The sequence below is a fragment of the Aythya marila genome (genome assembly GCF_965140915.1).
Source record: "Aythya marila genome assembly, chromosome: 1".
In the NCBI taxonomy this organism is placed as follows: Eukaryota; Metazoa; Chordata; class Aves; order Anseriformes; family Anatidae; genus Aythya; species Aythya marila.
The window spans coordinates 92,811,454-92,831,822 of NC_139042.1; the positions used below are offsets into that span (position 1 = coordinate 92,811,454).

General features: G+C 43.7%; 1 protein-coding gene across 3 annotated transcripts; it reads right to left on the minus strand.

The window, feature by feature from the left end:
* Nucleotides 1–3,446: 3,446 nt before the first annotated feature.
* On the minus strand, nucleotides 3,447–18,780 carry FAM3B (FAM3 metabolism regulating signaling molecule B). 3 transcript variants are annotated; one of them, XM_082751704.1, is made up of 8 exons: nucleotides 18,651–18,780; nucleotides 11,567–11,710; nucleotides 10,696–10,819; nucleotides 9,262–9,320; nucleotides 7,100–7,150; nucleotides 5,805–5,892; nucleotides 4,936–5,068; nucleotides 3,447–4,285 (listed from the first exon to the last, which is right to left on the minus strand). In XM_082751704.1, exons 1-8 carry the CDS (start codon nucleotides 18,673–18,675, stop codon nucleotides 4,196–4,198), a joined length of 714 nt encoding a protein of 237 aa, XP_082607830.1. In that variant the 5' UTR covers nucleotides 18,676–18,780; the 3' UTR covers nucleotides 3,447–4,195. The 3 variants fall into 3 exon arrangements, with proteins under 3 accessions (XP_082607830.1, XP_082607831.1, XP_082607832.1); XM_082751705.1 differs by lacking the exon at nucleotides 18,651–18,780 and adding an exon at nucleotides 18,011–18,093; XM_082751706.1 differs by lacking the exon at nucleotides 18,651–18,780 and adding an exon at nucleotides 17,920–18,022.
* Between the last annotated feature and the right edge of the window lie 1,589 nt (nucleotides 18,781–20,369).

Genomic DNA, 20,369 nt, shown 5'->3' on the forward strand with positions numbered 1-20,369 from the left:
CCTTCGCTAACCACGCTGAGTATTATTTCATGAGGCATGATGAAGACCACAGCGCTTACCTGACCGAGAGGAGTGCAGCAAGTTGCTTCCTACCTGCTGCTTATGGTCAACGATGTTACCTCAATTCAACAGTGCTGTCCACTGATGAAGTTTGCTTGTGGTCCACAGTGAGTGACAGAGAAGGTAAGGAGATCTGCGCAAGGGATCCTATGCACTATTGCCTCACCTTCAAATAAAACTAAATATTCATTTCCTGATTTTTGTCCTCATGTTGAAATCCAAAGCTATTTAACATTTGCCCAGGTCACCTTTTCAGAATTACCGTTCCCTGAAAGTGCTTAAATGCTTTTCACTCCAATTTAGAAGGCAGTTCTTTTCAACGTGCTCACTGTGTATAAAATTGAAATCCCATTTTCAAACCAGTTCTCTGTAAGATTGCTTTGATTGTAAGATTGTTCTTAAAAGTGATTGAAAAAGTGACATCTTTTTACTCAGGTGATCACTTCTCTGTGGTTTAATGAGATCAGAGAGGTATCAAAGCTGGTGAGGCTCCTCCACCTACCATATGTAAGCACTGGGGCAGGAGTGAAGGAAAACAAAGCCAACAGCTCCTCAACACTTCACAGTATTACCTGGCTTTGTCTAGGTGACCCAACTGCATCTCTGAGAAAGTGAAAACTTGACGGAGCATTTTGCAGGGATGTGTTGTGAAGAGCACTCTGGTAGTCAGCTTTGATTCAAACTGCCAGGACATACCTTTTCCTGTTGCCCACTTGTAAAGAATGGAGCACTGTGAACTTGCTCCATAGGGATGGGCAAAGAAACCAACCCCTCTCTGTAGAAATAAAGGCACTAAAAGGCCCCTCGCTACAAGAAGGACATGGAGATGCTTGAGCGGGTTCAGAGAAGGGCGACGAAGCTGGTGAGGGGCCTGGAGAACAAGTCCTACGAGGAGCGGCTGAGGGAGCTGGGCTTGTTCAGCCTGGAGAAGAGGAGGCTCAGGGGCGACCTTATCGCTCTTTTTAGGTACCTCAAGGGAGGCTGTAGCGAGGTGGGGGTTGGCCTGTTCTCCCACGTGCCTGGTGACAGGACGAGGGGGAATGGGCTTAAGTTGAGCCAGGGGAGTTTTAGGTTAGATGTTAGGAAGAACTTCTTCACTGAAAGGGTTGTGAGGCACTGGAACAGGCTGCCCAGGGAAGTGGTGGAGTCACCATCCCTGGAGGTCTTTAAAAGACGTTTAGATGTAGAGCTTAGGGAAATGGTTTAGTGGGGACTGTTAGTGTTAGGTCAGAGGTTGGACTCGATGATCTTGAGGTCTCTTCCAACCTAGAAAATTCTGTGATTCTGTGATTCTGTGTTAGGTAAGGCACACACTGACTGAAATGGCTCTTGCTCTGTAAATCACTGGTAGCTTATATGCACTGCAGGTGCTTCTACCTAATTAGCTAAGAAATTAGAAGACACACAGTTAATAGAAACTAATTGTATTGCCAGCTGGGCAAAACGTGTCTTGACACATTCCCCACAGACCCCAAACAAGAAGTACCTGTGTGATCTGGATTTGATGGGCAGGGTGTTAATAATGCAAAGGACTGTGCTTGTATCTGGTGTCCCTGTTCCCAGGTACATCGGAGCAGTTATCTAGTGGGTGGATGTGCAAAACCGAATGCCCAGGGCCTTCTAACAAAAAAAAAGGTTGTTTGGGCAACAGGGTAACATTCTTGTCATGACATTAAGAGGGGATTTCTTTGAGGGTGTTAAGGCTTGTAAGCAAACACAGGAGCAGTAAAGCAAGATGCTGTTGAGGCTTGGTGATGGCAGAGCTTTGGTTGTACTTTGTATTTTGCTTTTTATCTCCAAAGGGTAGCAGCAGTACATGTTGTGATAATTGCTAAACAGAAACTGATGTAAAATTTAATTGTAATTGACTTAATTGTAGGCTGGAGTAGAAGGCAATCACTGCCAAACTGCACTGTCCCAGGACTGTCTCAGAGCTCGACATCCTGAGGCTCACTTACCATTATTACTGTAATTACATTATATCAGGCATGTAACAAAGGGTGATTATGATGTAAAGGAATAGTTATGATGTAACTGTTCAGCCAGTAACATGAACGCTTCCTGAACAAATTACTGATCATGTGAAGGTGTACACTTAAGAAAATGAACATACACAAGCTGTATGCATTAGCACAGATTTGTCTGACATGAGTGCTGAAGTAAAATTGGTTAGATCACTTTATCAGACGCACAGGTGAGATGTAATTTATCTGCTATAACATCCCTAGGAAGCATTTACAGAGCATCTGCAGCCTGCTGCTTTGAATCTCCTGAGGAATAAGCTCTGGAATATCTCTAGAGCTCCAGAAAGCTGCAAGTCTTGCATGCAAAATAGATGCTTATGATATCTCTCCTTTCTCTTGGTAAAATATAAGAAACAGCAGCAGATGCAGAGTACTTTTCTTAACTGAGAACTAGCAAACTTCTGGCAGATCTTGGGTTTCTCATCCAAATCTCTAGGTTTCAAGAATGCACCCAAATTTAGGACGTGGCACAACAGTTCACTGCAAACAGTGCATGTACTACTAGATATGTAAAATACCAAAATGAGGCCTTTTACCTATGAAATCTGTAGGACGAACAAGCAAAAGAACAAAAGAAGAATGATTTAAATGTATAAAAATATTGAAACAGCCATTTAAGTACTCATTTTTTCACTGACTAATCAGTTGCAAGGTGATAAGGAATAACCGTTGTGTCTGCCAAAATCAAATTGTGTTAAACTAATTTAGCTGCTTTGTTTGGCAGCGTCCCTGGGCAACGGAGCAGTTCTTAAACTGGCAGCAGAAACTCTAGCTTTAGGGACTGTGGAGGGAGCTGCTACCAGAAAGCAAGGAACACAGCAGTGAGTAGTGGCAGCTATGACAAGGGTAGAGATAGGGAGCACTGCTGTGAGGGCTTTAACCCTTTTAAGAGAAAGCAAGAGCAGACTGAATCCCTGGCTGTTGGCAGCCACCCCCTCAGGTCACCACTTCAGATCTTCTCCTGCCCAAAGTCTGGAGTGCAGGACTATAGTACAGAGCTGCAAAGGCTGCTTGTGGCCCATTTGAAGCACAGCATGTTAAGAAAGTTGCTGCTAAATGAACATTTCAATGATGAGAAGAATGTCAAGAAAGATTAAAATGCACCTGGTAGATTCAGTCCAGGAATGAGAGGATGAGGACAGTCTTCAAATACATAACAGACGGGCGTAAGGAGAACGGTGTTAAGCTATTCTCTGTGCAATTGGCTTGGCCCATTTAGGTTAATTCTGTATGTTCAGCTGTAAACAGTGAAATGCTACAGGAAGCAACTTCAAACAGTTGAAAACTGTTTGAATATTACAAGAAGCAACGTGGCATCTGCTTTATTGGATGCTTCTGAACAACAGGTGGGACAAACACGAGTTAAGAACAGTCCAGACATACTTCTTTTACTTCAGAAAAAGGAACATTGAATAAATGGATCCTACAGTTCCCTTTCATATATATGTTCCATTCCAGTTAGCATGAATAACACTTAAGCTTGCATGAAGTCAGTACAAATTTTTAAATTAAGTTAAACATACAGGAAGGGAAAATAAAACAAACCAAGTAAATTTGCAGCTTACATTTGCTAGAATAATTAAAATATTTTGGTCTTTACATGTTAACAATGTTATTCTATATAGTTAACGTTACCAAAAACAGCTCAACAAACGTAACAACTCTTTCCATGCTTCTTCTGAAGAGAAGCAAAGTTACTAATAAATTAACATAAAAATAACTTGTTTTATTGCTAGTGATTTTATATTACCAGTTATACCAGGTTCTATTTGTATGTTAGTTTTTATAGGGAACCAAAAAAACAACATGTATTGAAAACATAACTAACAAATTACTATGGGCAACGTACAATCACTTTCAATAATCCTGGTATTTTACAACTGATTGCCTGACCACTGTAATTCTAAACCAGAGTATTTTATTCCCACTTGTCATCAAAATATCTATTGTTTTCAGACTACAGAAAAACCTCACAGTTGAAAGCAAGGGTAAAACCTGTACATGACTTATTTTACAACTGCTGGTCAGATGCTTACTGCGTTCTGGATGCAGCCTACTAGTCATACTTATAAAAATATAGAAATATCTTTATTGATGAGGGACACATTTGTTCAGATCAAGTTCCTTGGGATACAGCCCTCTATCACAATTTCAGCTGGCCAGCCACTGTATCTGTTCTTGTCTTCATCAGAGTGGTTTATCTGTTTTAAAGTAATAACAATCTTTATCATCATCATCAATACTTGGTTTATCATTTACAAATTAAGTTTGTTAAATCTCATTTCTGTCATACAGATAAGCACTTATGGGCTTATAGAAAACAAATACAACAAGGTCACAGATGTAAACACAAATCTGATATAAAAATGGTATTTTTAGACTTCCTGAAGCCTGAGGACAAGTTATTCAAAAAAGGTTTGGTTTTTTTTTTTTTGATGCAGGGATTGCTGTTCATGGACAGCCAATTTGAGACTGCTCAGTTTTGATATAAAAGCAGTCATCATTTTTAGGAAGTCCTTGGAATTTGTCCTTTTAGAAGAAAATGCAAGATTCTATACAGCATGTCAGATTGGACATTCCAAAACTGAGACTATCTAGAATCATCGGTCACTTCTGAAATTTGTCTACAGAAAAAAAAGTCTCAACATGATTTAATGCTGCAGTGGTAGAAGCCAGTAGTGTACGTGGCCCAGATTAAAAGCAAAGAATGATGACACATTAGAGAACTTGATTTGTACAACTGAGGCTTACTGAACAGATTACAGTTAAGACAGATGCTCCATGAAATCTGCACCTGAAAGTTATACGTGATATACAGACAAATACAAAGTGAAAATAAAATTAACCTGACCTTTTCTCTTTGGATATCATCTGGCAGCTTGAAACCTTTGGCAGCTATAAAAGCCCAGCTTGACCTGAACTTCATATTCTGTATTTCTTTACTTCCCAGGGCTTCTATTAATGTTTTGGCATCACTTCGTAACCTAGGAAAATTTAGAGAAAACATATTAAAAATGCATAACATAAACAACCTGAAAAAGAACACAGTGGCTTCATGGTTTATGTCATTAGGTCAGCAGAAGCAATAATAAGAAGTTTAAAACTTCCCGAGTGCTATCTTAGTAGCATGCCATTAAACTTACAGAACAAAATTATATATTCCTCTCTGCTTCCCTGATGTTAATACAACTTGTTTGTAACAGCACAATGGAAGTAAATTTTGTCTCAAATACTGTTTGATATTTCATCCCTTTTTAAATATGGACAAGGGCATCAACTGTTTATCAACCAAATGATTAAGATTGTTCCTGTTTAATTATGATATCATCACTTCAGAACAAAATAACATACAATTTGAAAGGACTTGAAGAATCAGGTTAAGATGTAAAAAGGAATGCTAACTACATACATTCCAATTAGAACTGTAGATAGCTTCTTAACAGAAGAATGTGACCCAGAGGTAATAGCACGGCCCTTTATGAGAATAACTGTTGTTTTTAAACAAGTTTAACACACTCCTTCCATCTTTGGAAGCATCAACATACATGATATGGACAAGCACTGAATGCATATGAAATCAAAACCTAAAGAGAAGCAATGAGAGAACAACCCTGACTACATGATGAAATAAATCATTCCTTTACACCATTTCAAAAGAGTGATTGTCAGACTATGTGCTGCTCTATCTCTCTATTCTCTCAAAATGAATTATTTGCTTACTGGGTGCTTCCATCGTCATGAGTCACCATCAAAAGCAGGGACCCTTGTGGTGCATTTTTGATGAAAGTCGCCAGCTCTCCTGAGTGCTCTGTTGAATTAATTACACGGCTAATTATTCATTTCTCCCTTATATACACACATAACAAATTCCACCTACTTTCTATTGCTTTCAAATTCTCTTCGCTTTTTGGCCTTGTCTATTCAAAATGAGACCTAATTAGGCAATTATTCTCTTTGCAGGCAGAGGACCTGTCTAATTCTGAAAGATGGAGAAAGCTGCTAGCTCTCACTGAAGACTAGGAGAGCAAAGTTAGATCTACAGTTCCCAGTAAAGATACTTCTGAACCTCTGAAAAATAAAACATTTATACACAAATGTATAGATGGTTTCTTATGTTTACCTCATATAACAAAAGCAGGGAAAACATGGAATAGTCCAGCAGAAGTCACTGATATTCTGTGCCTTTATTTTTGTGTGCTAACTACTGTGCTAATTGTAGAGCTAAGTAACACACCCCATTGTATGCCTGTTTTCATTAAGAGGGGCTGCTTATTTGCAGCACTAAGCTATTTATTGGTTTTGTAATTGCTAGGCATACATTATATTCTACAGAAAATAAGCATCTTGTGTAACAGGAACACTGGGGACATGGCTGTCTACATACTGTATATAAAACTGTAGCCCCATGATTAGACCAAGTGCGATTTCTATGCATGCATGTACATGCATGTATGTGCATGGCCATAGGCATTCTTAAGTGGTCAAAGAATCAACTGCCAGTGCCTCACAGCATTCTGTTTCTCCTTACTAGTTAGTAAGGAAATTTGTATCATTCGAAGTCTGGAAAATGTATTGAAAGGTATTCTTAAAGTAGATCTTCTTTCTAGACGCATTGAAGGATACCAAGAGACAGACTAGCATATTTTGTATGATGATTTTACAACCAGAATAGAACAAAATATAGCAGAAAATTGAATTTGCTGACTGAGATACCACATCTGGATGTGGTATCTGCAAAAGTGCTATCCTTACCAGACTGAAAAAATAGAGAGAAAAAAAGGACAATTAATTACAATAAACATTAACCAACTCAACCAACAGGAGAAACACAGTTTTTAAGGCAACATTTTTTTGTCAGGAGACCTGGCCACAGCATATCCTAACAAAAACAACAGCTGTTAGCTTCTAGCTGATCCCTTTCAACGAGACAGTCATTTAAAAAGCAGGATAAATATGTAATATGTCTTTACTTAACGCTAAAACATTAACAAAAGCTCTACTGTGCTTTTTCCTACCTCCTTCCCACATGTCAAAAAATTTTGCTGATATCACTTTTCCTGTTTTATCTGTAATTAAGAAAAAAAGGAAATATAAGCAAGAATTATTACATTTAGTCAGCATACGCAGCAGTTTCAGCTAAGGCAAGGCATCTCCAGTTTTCAGTATTATTGTGCTTCTGAGTTACCTTTTGTTTGAATTTTAAATTGGAAGGAATATAGAAAAATGTAAGTTTAAGATTTGGGTATAATATTTTGTTTTGTATAGTCTCTGCCTGTGGCAACAGTCAGCTGAAAAAAATTGTTCAGAAATCACTTCTATTACAGCACAGACCTGCAAATTGTCAAAGAAAATCACACTGGAAATAAATGAATTCTCCTTTCAACTAAAGGAAGTCACTTGCAGACTGAATCTGAATCATCATTAATGATTAAAACATTTTTATTACTTTTTATTTTAAGGAAGGAATACAGTTTATTGTGCACTTTCATGGTCTTATATATACACACATACAACACTAGGTCACGGCCATACATTGGCAAACTGGCTAAGCCTGGGTGTATGTGAATGTGCCTATTTGGTGCCCTGATTCAGATGTGCAGGCTCTCATACTATTTGAATCTCAGTGGACAGAAACTCAACACACAGACATCATTATCATAACAAAAATTGGGCATGCAAACAATTAGTCATTCCAAAACATTATGGTCAATATTCATAGTTGGTTATGCTGCTGTTGAGATGGTTATTTTTGTTTTCGGAAGACATGTACCATTGGAAATACTTTTCAAATTTCTAAATTCATGTCAACTGAGCTAATTTACTTTGGTTATCCTATACCCCTGCTATGTGAAAGGTATTTTTCTATTTATTATACCGTCAACTTATTTCTTATCATAAGATCCAACAGTTCCTGATTTCTTTATAGCATATCTTTGATCCACACATGGTAAAATACTGGAGGAAAATTCTTCCAATCACAGGGCTCTAAATGTCAGGTTTATCACACTGACAAGGAGAGAAGGTGGTAAAATCTGTCACTAGTGAAACAAGATCCTAGAACTGGGCTTCTTCTAAGTGGAGATCACTCAGGAAAGGGATAGGACTATAGTATGGACAGTGGAGGTCCACACAACTCTTTTTCTCTTTCTCTGTTTGTAACTTGGGCTTAATAGCTCTGTCTTCCTTCTTACAAAAGAGCACATTCATTCAGAAAAAAAAGAGAAATTTTGAAATAAAATATGAATGTGGATGCTACAAGAAATTTATTGGACACACTCATTAGTTTGACTGATTTAATTAGAGGACATGCAGAAAATATGTTTCACTACAAATTACTTTGAGACACTGGACAGATTTACCTGCAGGGGGAGATGGATGGGTAGCTAAAATGACTATGTATGTGATGAAGGAAGTGCTTTTTCAGTCTTTTAAAATGTGTAAAATTTGATATAGAACTTCCTCATTCAAGATGGATGCAAAGGCATCTACGTCTCTATGCTGAAAGCTCACTGTTAACTGTTTACCTACTATAACCAGTAAAGCTTTTAAGATTCCTCACTGGAAACAAAAAAACATGCAGTAGTTAACTGGAAAAAATACATCACACTTCATAGTCCCAACCTCATCACCATACCCATTCATCTAAATTAAAATGGTTCATCCAGATCTGGAACAAACTACAGCTTCTGCTCCTCCTATGAGCAAAGACATATAATGGCAGTTTAATTTTAATCAAGCCTTGAATTTCTCTTTCCAAGTCTTGAATTTCTCTGGAAAAGGAATTTGTACCTTGCAGCAGAACTGCAATTCTCAGTTATGGTTTGCCCCATCAGTAGAGCAGTAGATATGCTTTAAAACAAGGACAGAACCTGAAAATTGAGTGTTACTGCTGGAGGTCACAGATATTTTGCTATGTTACTTAAGCAGCAGTATTTTTTTCTGACAAAATACACATATACCACTTCTGTATGCACATTTGTTATTTTCTTATATTGATTATGAACGTTTCTTTTGTTTATCCAGAATACTACTACTCATGCAGTATTTTTTCTTATATTTAACACAAATCAAGTTTGCAATTGTCTTCCTTTTCTTCCATACTACCTACTAAAAAAATCCCAACATTTAAAATTTATTCCATTATAAAATGTCTCCAACATTTTTTTCTCTTACTTACAATTCACAATGGCAATGTTTATACCTCTTCCAACATTACCCTTCTCTTCACTTATAATCCTGGAATTGAAATAAACACAGTATCAGTAAAATTCATCCTTCCAGAAGCTCTGATCCAAAGTCAGATTCACCAATGCTAAGTCACTTCTTGGTGTTCTTGTTTTCTTCAGTTATTTAATTCAGGAGTTTGTAGTAAACAAGAGCTATGGCTTAAAAATCTTGCGTATTATGCCAGTTCATTTCCTTCAAAGATGCACAATGAGTCTTGCAAAATGAGCCAGATCAAGACAGATCTTTTTCTACTTTTTCTTTCTGTCTGCTTTAGTACAAAGCAAACGTAAGAAAATGGTTTTTGTTTGTTTGTTTGTTTGTTTTTGGTGGTAGTAGTCTGTGTGGACTACATCAACAAGAAAAATCACTTCAGGGTTTTAAAGTAGGTCTACTTGTACAGTTTGAAAAAACTAAGAATGAAACCGACTTTCAGAAGATGGTGACCATTCAACAAGTTTTAAGCTGTCTATCCTGAACCACAAAAATCATAGTTGAAATGAACAGCTGAACGCAGCTTATACAGAGGAACAAATAAAATAACCTGAGATTTAAGAATTAAAAAAAGACAGAAAAAGGATCTAAATAGTGTCATCAACAGTTTGGAATTATTTCTATCTACGCTTAAATGACTGAGAGGGCACGTCTTCCGAGCACTCATATTACAACTACTTAACAATAAAAAATTATGAGTCAGTCAGAGCTAATAAAAGAAAGCCATTCGAACACCTAGGAGACAGGGCAAAGGGAAGTATACTACACAGAAATTACAAGGTCCACAAGTGGAAAACACACCCTTCAGTGAAAACAGTATTGTTACAGTCACCCATATGACAAAAATGTTCTATTCAAAAAAAGTAGAACACATAGGAAGTAGAGAAAAATTTAAGACAACTTAAAAAAAGGTGTTTATAAGTATATATTCAAGCTATCTCCAAGTTATCTTTAGTCCCTATATCACCATTTTTGAGCTTTTATTTTAGGCCAGAGTTCCATGGAGAGATGGATTGTCTTGATTTGAATCATCATCGCAACGCCCATTTGAATGAAGGAAGCAGAGATGTTGTATTTAAGATGGACCCCATGAGGCATGCTGCACAAAAAATACCATAAAAAGTGAAACCTCAGACAGACATAAGGAGACAATAATTCAGAATTGGAACAGAAGGGGAGAACTCACATGTTCCTAAGAGTCTTACAGCATACTTAGTAGCACTTAAAAGGGAAGATACAACAGTGGCCTTCTTATTTTTTGCATATCTTTTTGAAGAAAGAAACCTTTTCTTTCCCTTGGTAGGAGCCTACTTGCTGATAGCGTACCAAAATGGAACACCTTTCTTCATACTACAAAGCACTTGCTTATATTTATAGTCAGGCTGGTACTTACAGCTCATCCTCAAAACAGATTTTAGCCAGATTTCTTGTGCCACCACCACTACGAACCCGATAGGCATAGCTATCAGGTAAGCAGGGAGACCAGTGATCACATTTTTGCCTTTTGGGAGCTGGAGCTACAACAACAAACATAAGAAAATGTTTTCTTGAATGCCACATAAAAAAATTCTACATGGAAAGAACCACTTAATGTCAACCTACTGATCTCAAACTATATATATGGAGGCCAATCCTGCCAGTTTTTCAGTATCCTGCCAACATTATCATAGATTTGCCTGGCTTTAGGTTATCGTTGGCTTTCAAACAGCTGTTGGAACCAAAAGTAAGCTTATTTAGATAAAAAAAGGTCCCATATACTCGATTCAAATCAGACCATACTAATTATTCTGTTGTTTCATTTAACAGTAAATGAGGGCTAATGATAGCTTCAAGTAAGTAGTTATAATTCTAATTTTAAATATTTTTCACACAAGAACATAGTCATACAACGAGAAAGATGTACAAATTAAACCACGCAGTTAGATCAGAGGAAGAAAAATGAGAACTACGTCACAGTCTGGTTAGTTACTCTAAAATACGTGTGATAGAACCAGAGCTGCTGCTGGAGCTTTGCACATGATTACATGCAAACAAATAAAGCACTGTTATATTACTAGTCAATTCTTTGCATTTGCATACTGCTAAATATAGGCTGACTTTATCTTCCATCAAAGATAGTGTCTAAGGAAGTTCAGACTTGCACTAATTAATTAACTTTACACAGCCATCTCGTTCTTACAATAGTATACTAGTTAAAAAGCCATTTGTCATTTACACTGAATGTTAGGTAAAAGAAAAAAAAAAAAGGAAATACAATTATATACCCTTCAACACTGGTTTCTTTCCAATGTCTTGAAGATAAACGATAGATGTTGATATTGAGTCTTCGGATAAAAGAACAGCAAATAAGTATCCCATGTACCAAGCCAACAGTGATGCCAACAGAAGCCCTGAGAATTTCACAATATCTGCCAAGAAGAAAGAGAAAACCACAAAGACATAAAGATATACTCATAGCAATACACAAAATAATGTATTTTTTTCTGGCATTGCTGCAAAAAATGGCCTTCAGAGATGCAGCAATAGAGAGTTTGTTGCATTCCCATCTCTGACAACCCATTTCATTTCTAAAGCTCGATCATCAAGGAGAAATACCCCCCTCCTCCAATCCCCTCAATCCACGACAATAATACTGCAAAGAAACATGAAGTTCAACTCAGTCCTAGCAGAATTTGACTCTGAAAAGTAAGTACCAGACACCACACACGACTATACAGGTAGTATGCATTTACTGCTGGTTTTGTGCAACAGGCAGATGCTACAGGAAGGGTTTAAACACCTGCACTGACCAAGCAGGGAGCTCCCTTCACCCCCAGAGGTAGAAGACAATGACAGCTTTGCTGACACATGGGATCTGGATCTAGATGACTCAGGCATCAAGCAGGCTCAGGAAACCTTCTTCACCAGCAGCACTGTTGGGCTGGAGAGCTGTGCTCTGGCAGAGATTAAGTTCTCAGGCTCGCAGCCAGGCACCACAGCTTCCACCTCAAAAGTTGGCAGACCTAAGCCTGTATGCTGACAGGTGAAGGCTTTTTTCCCCCCATGCCTTGAAGACAATTGTGAGGCACCTCCTGATGACCACAGAGCCCTGTCAAGCCTGGCACAGGAGGGATTTCCTGCTGCAGATGTGCTCTCACTGGGGACAGGTGGAGAACCGGGGTACCTGCCCGGCCGAGTCGCTGGGTGCTGCAGGGCTGAGCACACTGGACACGGAGAAGACACTGAGCAACAGGCAGCGGGAGCAAAAAACACACTTTGTTTTTTTTCCACAGCAAAACCACACTTTGTGGAGCCTGACCGCACGCAGCTCAAGAGGCTGTGGGGAGGAGGCTTGTGCTGCCTGATCACCTGGGCAGCAACCACCTGCACTCTTTGAGAGTTGGTTCCCTCAGGAGCAAAGGCTGAACGAGCGCACCCCTTGAACGCCTGTTGGTGAGTGTCTGTGCAGCAGTTTGTTGGGAAATGTGGGCACGGGGTGCCTCAGAGTCAGGGATCATTCTACAGAAACGCAGCATCGTGGGATGTGTGAGGTGGGAAGGGTCCCCCGGAGGCCCCCTGCTCCAAGCCCTGCCCAAGCAGGGCCACCCAGTGCAGGCTGCCCAGGGCCAGGCCCAGGCGGAGATCCCCAAGGAGCCCCCACAGCTCTCTGGGCAGCCTGTGCCAGGGCTCCTCACCGGCACAGCACAGAATTGCTGCCTGCTGCTCAGGGGGAGCCTCCTGGGCTCCACTTTGCGCCTGCTGCCTCTTGTCCTGGCGCTGGGCACCACAGAAAAGTGCCTGGCTCCGTCCTCTTTGCTCTCTCCCTTCAGGTATTTATGGACACTGATGAGATCCCCCTGAGCCTTCCCTTCTCCAGGCTGAACAGCCCCGGCTCTCTCAGCCTCTCCTCACAGGAGAGGTGCTCCTGCCCCTTCATCATCTCTGTGGCCCCTCATTGAACTCTCTCCAGTCTGCCCATAGCTCTCTTGTACTGGGGGCCCAGAATTGGACCAAGCACTCCAGGTGTGGCCTCGCCAATGCTGAGTAGAGGCAAGGATCACCTCCCACTCACCTGCTGACATGATCAGCCTAATGCAGCCAAGGATACCATTATCCTTCTTAGCACCAAGGGCACATGCAGACTCATGTCCAACCTGGTGTCCATCAGGACTCCTAGGTCCTTTCCTGTGGAGCTGCTTTCCAGCTGGGTGTCCCCCAGCATGCCCTGCCTGGGGTTGTTCCTCCCCAGGCGTAGGACTCTGCACTTCTCCTTGTTGAACTTCATGAGGTTCCCGTCAGCCCATTTCTCCAGCCTGTCCAGGTACTATCAGCAGCATTTTGCAGGACAGGCTCTGTTTTCACTCAGGCTTCCCTACCTGCCCTTTCTCCTCCGTTAGGGCAAGGAGAGTAAAGTCAGCAACAGGGGAGCCGGGAGCCAACCCATCACATCAGAAGGCTGACAAGAACAACTGCATCATCAGGGCACCAGGACTGCAAAACACCAAGGTTTTGAGGTCGTGAGATACTTCCTGGTCTTTACACGTCCCGAAACATAATGGTCCCTTAAACAGAAAGTTGAAAATTCTGAGTTTTGCAGTCCTGAACATCTAGTTTAATAAAACCATCGGCCAAGAATATCCAGGAAGTTCACTTTGCCAACCTGCCAGTATATATTGCCTAGCCGTAATCTTCCTTGTAATTGCTTACACTTAAGAGGATGTTTCTTTTCTTCCTGGAACAGCCCTCTGCAAATTTTATGATTTCTGCCGCTTCCCTGTTTTTGCCCTCTCTGGAATAAAGCCAAGTTGTTCACTTCTCTTCAAGTCTTGTTCTGCAGGTCTTACCACCTTCCGTTGGCTGCCTAACTGGTCTGCATACTGTACTGCAGAAGAGACATCTGGTCCAATACACACATTCTGGTGGCTCTGCTTCTGTTTATTCATGTCAGAAGGAAGTTTGACTTCTTAAGTAGAAATTACTGCCTCAAGTTCAGTTTATAATCCCCCATAAAGAAATCTATTGTTCTGCAAGTATTTGAACTCTCTAGCTATTCCCTATACTGTATTTTATGTGACATTATTCCTGTATCGTACCTAAAAAAAAACCAAAAACAAACAAACCAAACAAAAACCCACACATGAAAAACAAAATACAGAAAATACAGAAAATACTAATTGGTAGTTAACACTGAACATTAGTAAGGAGAGCCACAAAAACTGAATGTTCTTTATACTAGCAGTAACAATTTCTCTCTGACACAGTCATCATTAACAACTGAGGTAAAACTGCGGTACTTTTGCCCTTGAATCTCAAAGAAGAAGCACAGAATGTAGATCACAGAACCACAGAATGGTTAGATCAGGAGGTACCTTAAGGAATGGTTTTGGGTGGAAGGGACATTAAAGACCATCCAGTTCCATCCCCCTGCCTTGGGCAGGGACACCTCCCACCAGCCCAGGCTGCCCAAAGCCCCATCCAGCCTGGCCTTGAGCACCTCCAGGGATGGGGCACCCACAGCTTGTCTGGGCAGCCTGTGCCAGGGCCTCACCACCCTCACAGTGAAGAATTTCTTCCTTATATCTAATCTAAACCTACTCTCTTTTAGTTTAAAGCCATTGTTCCTTCTCCTATCATTATATGCTCTTGTAAAAAGTCCCTCCCCAGCTTTCCTGTAGATCCCCTCTACAACCCTGGCAGGTTGCTATAATGTCTCCCCAGAGCCTTCTCATCTCCAGGCTGAACAACCCCAACTCCCCCAGCCTGTATTCACAAGAGAGGTGCTCCAGCCCCCTCCTCTGGACTCGCTCCAACAGGTCCACATCCTTCTCATGTTGAACGCAGCACTCCAGGTGGGGTCTCCGAGGGAGACCCAGAGCAGAGGGGTACAATCACCTCCCTTGGCCTGCTGGCCACGCTTCTTTTGATGCAGCCCAGGATACGGTTGTCTTTCTGGGCTGCAAGCACATATTGCTGGCTCAAGTTCAGTTTTTCATTCACCAACACCCCCAGGTCGTTCTCCTCAGGGCTGCTCTCACACCCAGCTTGTATTTGTGCTTGGGATTGACCCAGCCCACATTTAGGACCTTGCACTTGGCCTTGTTGAACTCCATGAGGTTTGCACAAGCCCACCTCGAGCCTGCTCAGCTCGCTCTGGATGGCATCTCTTCCCTCCAGCGTGTTGACTGCACCACACAGCTTGGTGTCACCCTCAAACTTGCTGCTCTGTATTTCACTGTCCATGTCACAGACAAAGATGTTGAACAGTGCTGGTCCCAACAGTGACCCCTGAAGAACACTACTTGTCAACTGATCTCTACCTGGACATTGAGCCACTGACTGCAGCTCTATTTGAGTGTGACCATCCAGCCAATTCCTTGCCTACCAAGTGGTCCATCCATCAAATCCATGTCTCTGCAATTTAGAGACAAGGATATCATGGGGGACAGTATCAAATGCTTTGCACAAGTACAGGTAGATGATATCAGTTGGTTTTCCTCTATCCATCAAAGCTGTAACCCCATCATAGATGGCCACCCAGTTTCTCAGGCATGATTTGCCCTTAGTAATGCCATACTGTCTGTTGCCAGTCATCTCCTATTTTCCATGTGTCTTAGCATAGTTTCCAGGAGGATTTGCTCCATGATCTTGCTAGGCACAGAAGTGAGACTGACTGGCCTGTAGTTCCCTGGGTCTTCCTTTTCTCCCTTTTTGAAAATGGGGGTTATGTTTCCCCTCTTCTAGTCAGCAGGAACTCCACCTGACAGCCACAACTTCTCAAATATGACAGACAGTGTCTTAGCAACTTCATCTGCCAGTTCCCTCGGGACCCATGGGTGCATCTCATCAGGTCCTATGGACCTATGCAGCTTCAGGTTCCTTAGGTGGTCTTGAACATGATCTTCTACAGTGGGTGGTTCTTCATTCTCCCTGTCCTTGCCTTTGCCTTCTGTGACTTGGCCTGTGTGGCTTCTAGAGTACTTGCAAAAAAATCATTGAGTACCTCAGCCTTCTCCATATCCTGGGTGCCAGGTCTCCTGTTTCCTTCAGGAGAGGGCCTACATTTTCCCTAGTCTTCCTTTTATCCCTGACTCACTTACAGAAGCATTTCTTTCTGCCCTGCTTGTCCCCGGCCAGATTTAATTCTATCAGGGCTTTAGCTTTCCTCACTTGATCCCTGCATGCTTGGACAACTTCTCTGTACTCCTCCCAGATTACTTGTCCTTGCTTTCACCATCTGTATGCTTCCTTTTTGTGTTTGACCTTGGCCTGGAGCTCCTTGTTCATCCTTGTGGGCCTCCTGGTATTTCTGCCTGACTTCCTCTTTGTTGGGATGCACTGTTCCTCAGTTTGGAAGAGGTCCTTCAATATTAACCTGTTTCCCTCCAGAACTTTGTCCAATGGTACTCTACCAAGCAGATCCCCAAAGAGGCCAAAGTCTGCACTCCTGAAATCCAGCATAGTAAGCTTGTTGTATGCCCTCCTCACTGCCTTAAGGATCTTGCATTCCACGATTTCATGGTCACTGCAGCCAAGGCTGCCCTTGACATAAACATTCTCCACAAGCCCCTCCTTCTTCGTGAGAATGAGGTCCAGTGTAACACCTTGCCTTGTTGGCTCCTCTGTCACGTGGAGAAGGAAGTTATCAACACACTCCAGAAGGCCCCTGGATTGCTTATGTCCTGCTCTTTTCTGTCCACAACAGATAGCAGGATGGTTGATACATTTATCAACTCTCCAGCACAGTTTGTATTCAGTTCACAAAACTGCTGTAAAACATTGCCAGCGAACTTCCGGTTTTGTTTTCTTGGATTCAGAAGCCAGTGAGGGACTGCACTGAAGGCATCTATTGGGTCAGAGGTTGTGGATCCTCATCAGTATTACATTCAGAAAGAAAGACCAGTATGGGTTTCACATGCCACAGAGAGGCATGTTGTCAGCAGTTAACAGGTGACACAGGTTTTCCTCCTGCCACCTGTACAAGGAGAGGGATCAGCCACTCTGGGATATTGAGCAATACTTAGTGTCTGATAGATGAAAGGGCAGAGGGGCACCCAGTGGATGAGAAGGCATGGGCGATCCAAATGGTGGTAAGGAAGGGCATGTGAGAAAGCACAGGGAAAGATCAGTCATCCCACTTGCTGGCAGGTCTCACTTCCCTTCCTCCATCAGCAGCTCGCTTGTACCCTGGCAGCAATTTAAGTGCAATACATTCCTTTCCGTGTTTAGCTGACCAGATGTTCACGCTGCCACCCCTCACTCATACATACCCACCTCTACAAGGCAGAGTTTTAAAAGGGGGAAAAATCGCCTCAGTTCTTCTGACCTTGGTGTCGAGTCTTGGTGTCGATTTGCTGTAGCGTTGGCCAGGGGCTTGCAATTCAGGTGACTGCAACCCGAGCAAAGCCGAGCGCTGCGGGAAAACGAGGGGCGCCCTGTGTGGGTGGTGTTTCGCAGGGCCAGTTACCTACCTCCTGCACCCGAAACCCCACAAACTTTGAGGAGGAAGAAAAGAGAAACGGAGGAGAAACCAAGCCCCCTTTCCCCGGCGCAGGGGCAACCCAGACCCTGGCTGCCCTCAGGGGGCTGTGGCGCCCATCCCGCCCTGCCCGCAGGGGGCTGGCGCTGCCTCAGGACCCACCTGGGGAGGGCGCAGGGCAGGACGAGGCGCCGGCAGCCCCCGCACCCGCTCCTCACCCGGCAGGGCGAGCTGCCGCCGGGCTGCTACTCACTTTGCCGGTTCAGCCACATTATTCGGGACGGGGATGGGTTGGTCGCCTGCCCCCCTGCCCGCCGCCGTCCCGCGCAGCAGCTCCTCCTCCTCCGCCTTCTCTCCCTCAGGGGCTGGGCACTGGCTGGGCAGCCACCAGGGCGGTGGCTCGGGAAGGGGAGCGGCCACCTGTCCGCACCGCCCCGTAGCCCGCAGCCCTGGGCGATTTTTACTTCTTCTCCCCGGAAAGAAAGCAGGAGGCTTGCCGGGGGTTGCGCCGCTGCCCCGAGCTTAGGGCTGCCCCGGCCCCGAAGCGCTGCCGGGCAGGGCAGGAGCTGCCGCCGCTGCCATTTTCCGAGGGAGCCGCGAAGCCTTGCTACGACTGCCCCGTTAGCTGGTGTCGGGGAGGGCTGGGAGACATGGAGGTCTCCCCTCACCTCCTAGGCAGGGGCGATGAAAGGCCAGACACCGGTATTAGCTGAGGCCGCTTGTTGAGGGCACGTGAGAGTAGGAGGAAGAGGATTTATTGGTGAAGCAAACTGCCTTTTGCGCTCGTAGAGTACAACCGTGGCTCCGCTCCAGAAAAGATAATGCCCCCAACATGATCATACAGCTGCATAAGAGATAGTGCTCAAATTTCCTGCAGAAAGAAAACAGCTTACCTGCAGAGTCCGAAGCAATGCTCATGCCATCCAGCAGTCTATCTGAGAAGTTGTTTTGCCCCAAATCTCAAAGCGAAACAGTTAATTTTGGTGAAGGGTCTAGAGGGCAAGAGGGTGCATTGGGTTTATGTGGCAAGGTTTTGGTAGCAGGGGGGCTGCAGGGGTGGCCTCTGTGAACAAAACCCAGCTGCTGCCCCATGCCAGAGCAGCCAGCTCCAAAAGGGACCCACTGCTGGCCAGAGCTGAACCAGGAAGTGACACTAGTTGGGCCTCTGGGAGAGCAGAGTTAAGAATGGGGAAAAAATGTATCCAATAGCAGCTAGGAGAGAGGAGTGATAACACACTGAGAAAACCCAGCCCTGCAGCCCCCAGGTGAGTGCCGCAGGAGGGCAGGAGGTGCTGCAGGCACAGGGCAGCAGCAGTTCCCCTGCGGGCTGTGCAGGGAGAGGCCGCTGGTGGAGCAGGCTGTCCCCCTGCAGCCCATGGGTCCCACATGGAGCAGATCTCCACGGGGCAGCCCCCCATGGGTGGAGGAGCCCCTTTGGAGCAGGTGGATGTGGCCTGGAGGAGGCTGCGGCCCATGGAGAGCCCCCACAGGAGCAGGGGGTCTGGGGGGAGCTGCCGCCCGTGGAGAGGAGCCCCCACAGGAGCAGGGGGTCTGGGGGGAGCTGCCGCCCACCCGTGGGGGCCCCGTGCTGGAGCAGTTTGCTCCTGGGGGATGGACCCCGTGGGATGGAGCCGTGTGGGAGCAGTGCTTGAGGAGCTGCTGCCTGTGGGCAGCCCCCACAGGCTCAGTTCGAGAAGGACGGCATCCCATGGCAGGGACCCCACAGGGAGCAGGGACAGGGAGGGACCCTGAGGGAGCGGTGGAGACCAAGCATCAGGGACTGACCACAGCCCCCATTCCCCAATCCCCTGCACTGCTTGGGGGGAGGACGTAAGAGATGGTGGGTGGATGGAAGGTGTTTTTAGTGTGCTTTAATTTCTCACTGCTCTAGTCTGCTAGTGATAGGCACAAAATTATATTGATCTCGCTACACTGAGTCTATTTTGCCTGTGATGATAATGGTTGAGTGTTTTTCCCTTTCCTTATCTCAACTCTTGAGCCCTTTCCATCATATTTTCTCCCTTTTTTCCTTTGAGGAAGGGGAGTGAGAAAGCTGTTCTGGTGAAATTGAGCTGTAGCAGGGCAAAACTACCACAGATGTATGAGGAGCAGCTGAGGTCCCTTGGTTTGTTCATCCTGGAGAAGAGGAGAATGACGGGAGGCCTCATGACAGCCTGCAGCTTCTTCTTGAGGCAAAGAGAGGGGCAGGTGCTAAACTTTGCTCTCTGGGGACACTGACAGGAGACAAGTGAATGGAGCAGGGAGCTGGGACAGGCAATGCCTTAGGTCTATCTGGTGTTCCAGCAGATGGTAGCTGCGCACTGGCCAAAATGCAGAGTAGGATCCCATTAGGACCCACTCGCCATTCCAGATGCAAGCCCTACCCTTGGCACCTATCATGGCCACTGCCATTAATTATATGATTAGTAATTAATAATAATAGCAATTAAATGATTAGTAATTAATCAAAGATGTAGGATGCAGAACACTTTCAAAATATTATTTCTGTTAATTCTGTAGCGATTCATTCTGTAATTTGAAAGCTTCGAAAAAAATCCTAAAACAATCTTCACTCTAGATACTTGTGAGACTGTAAGACCCTTTGGTCTTAC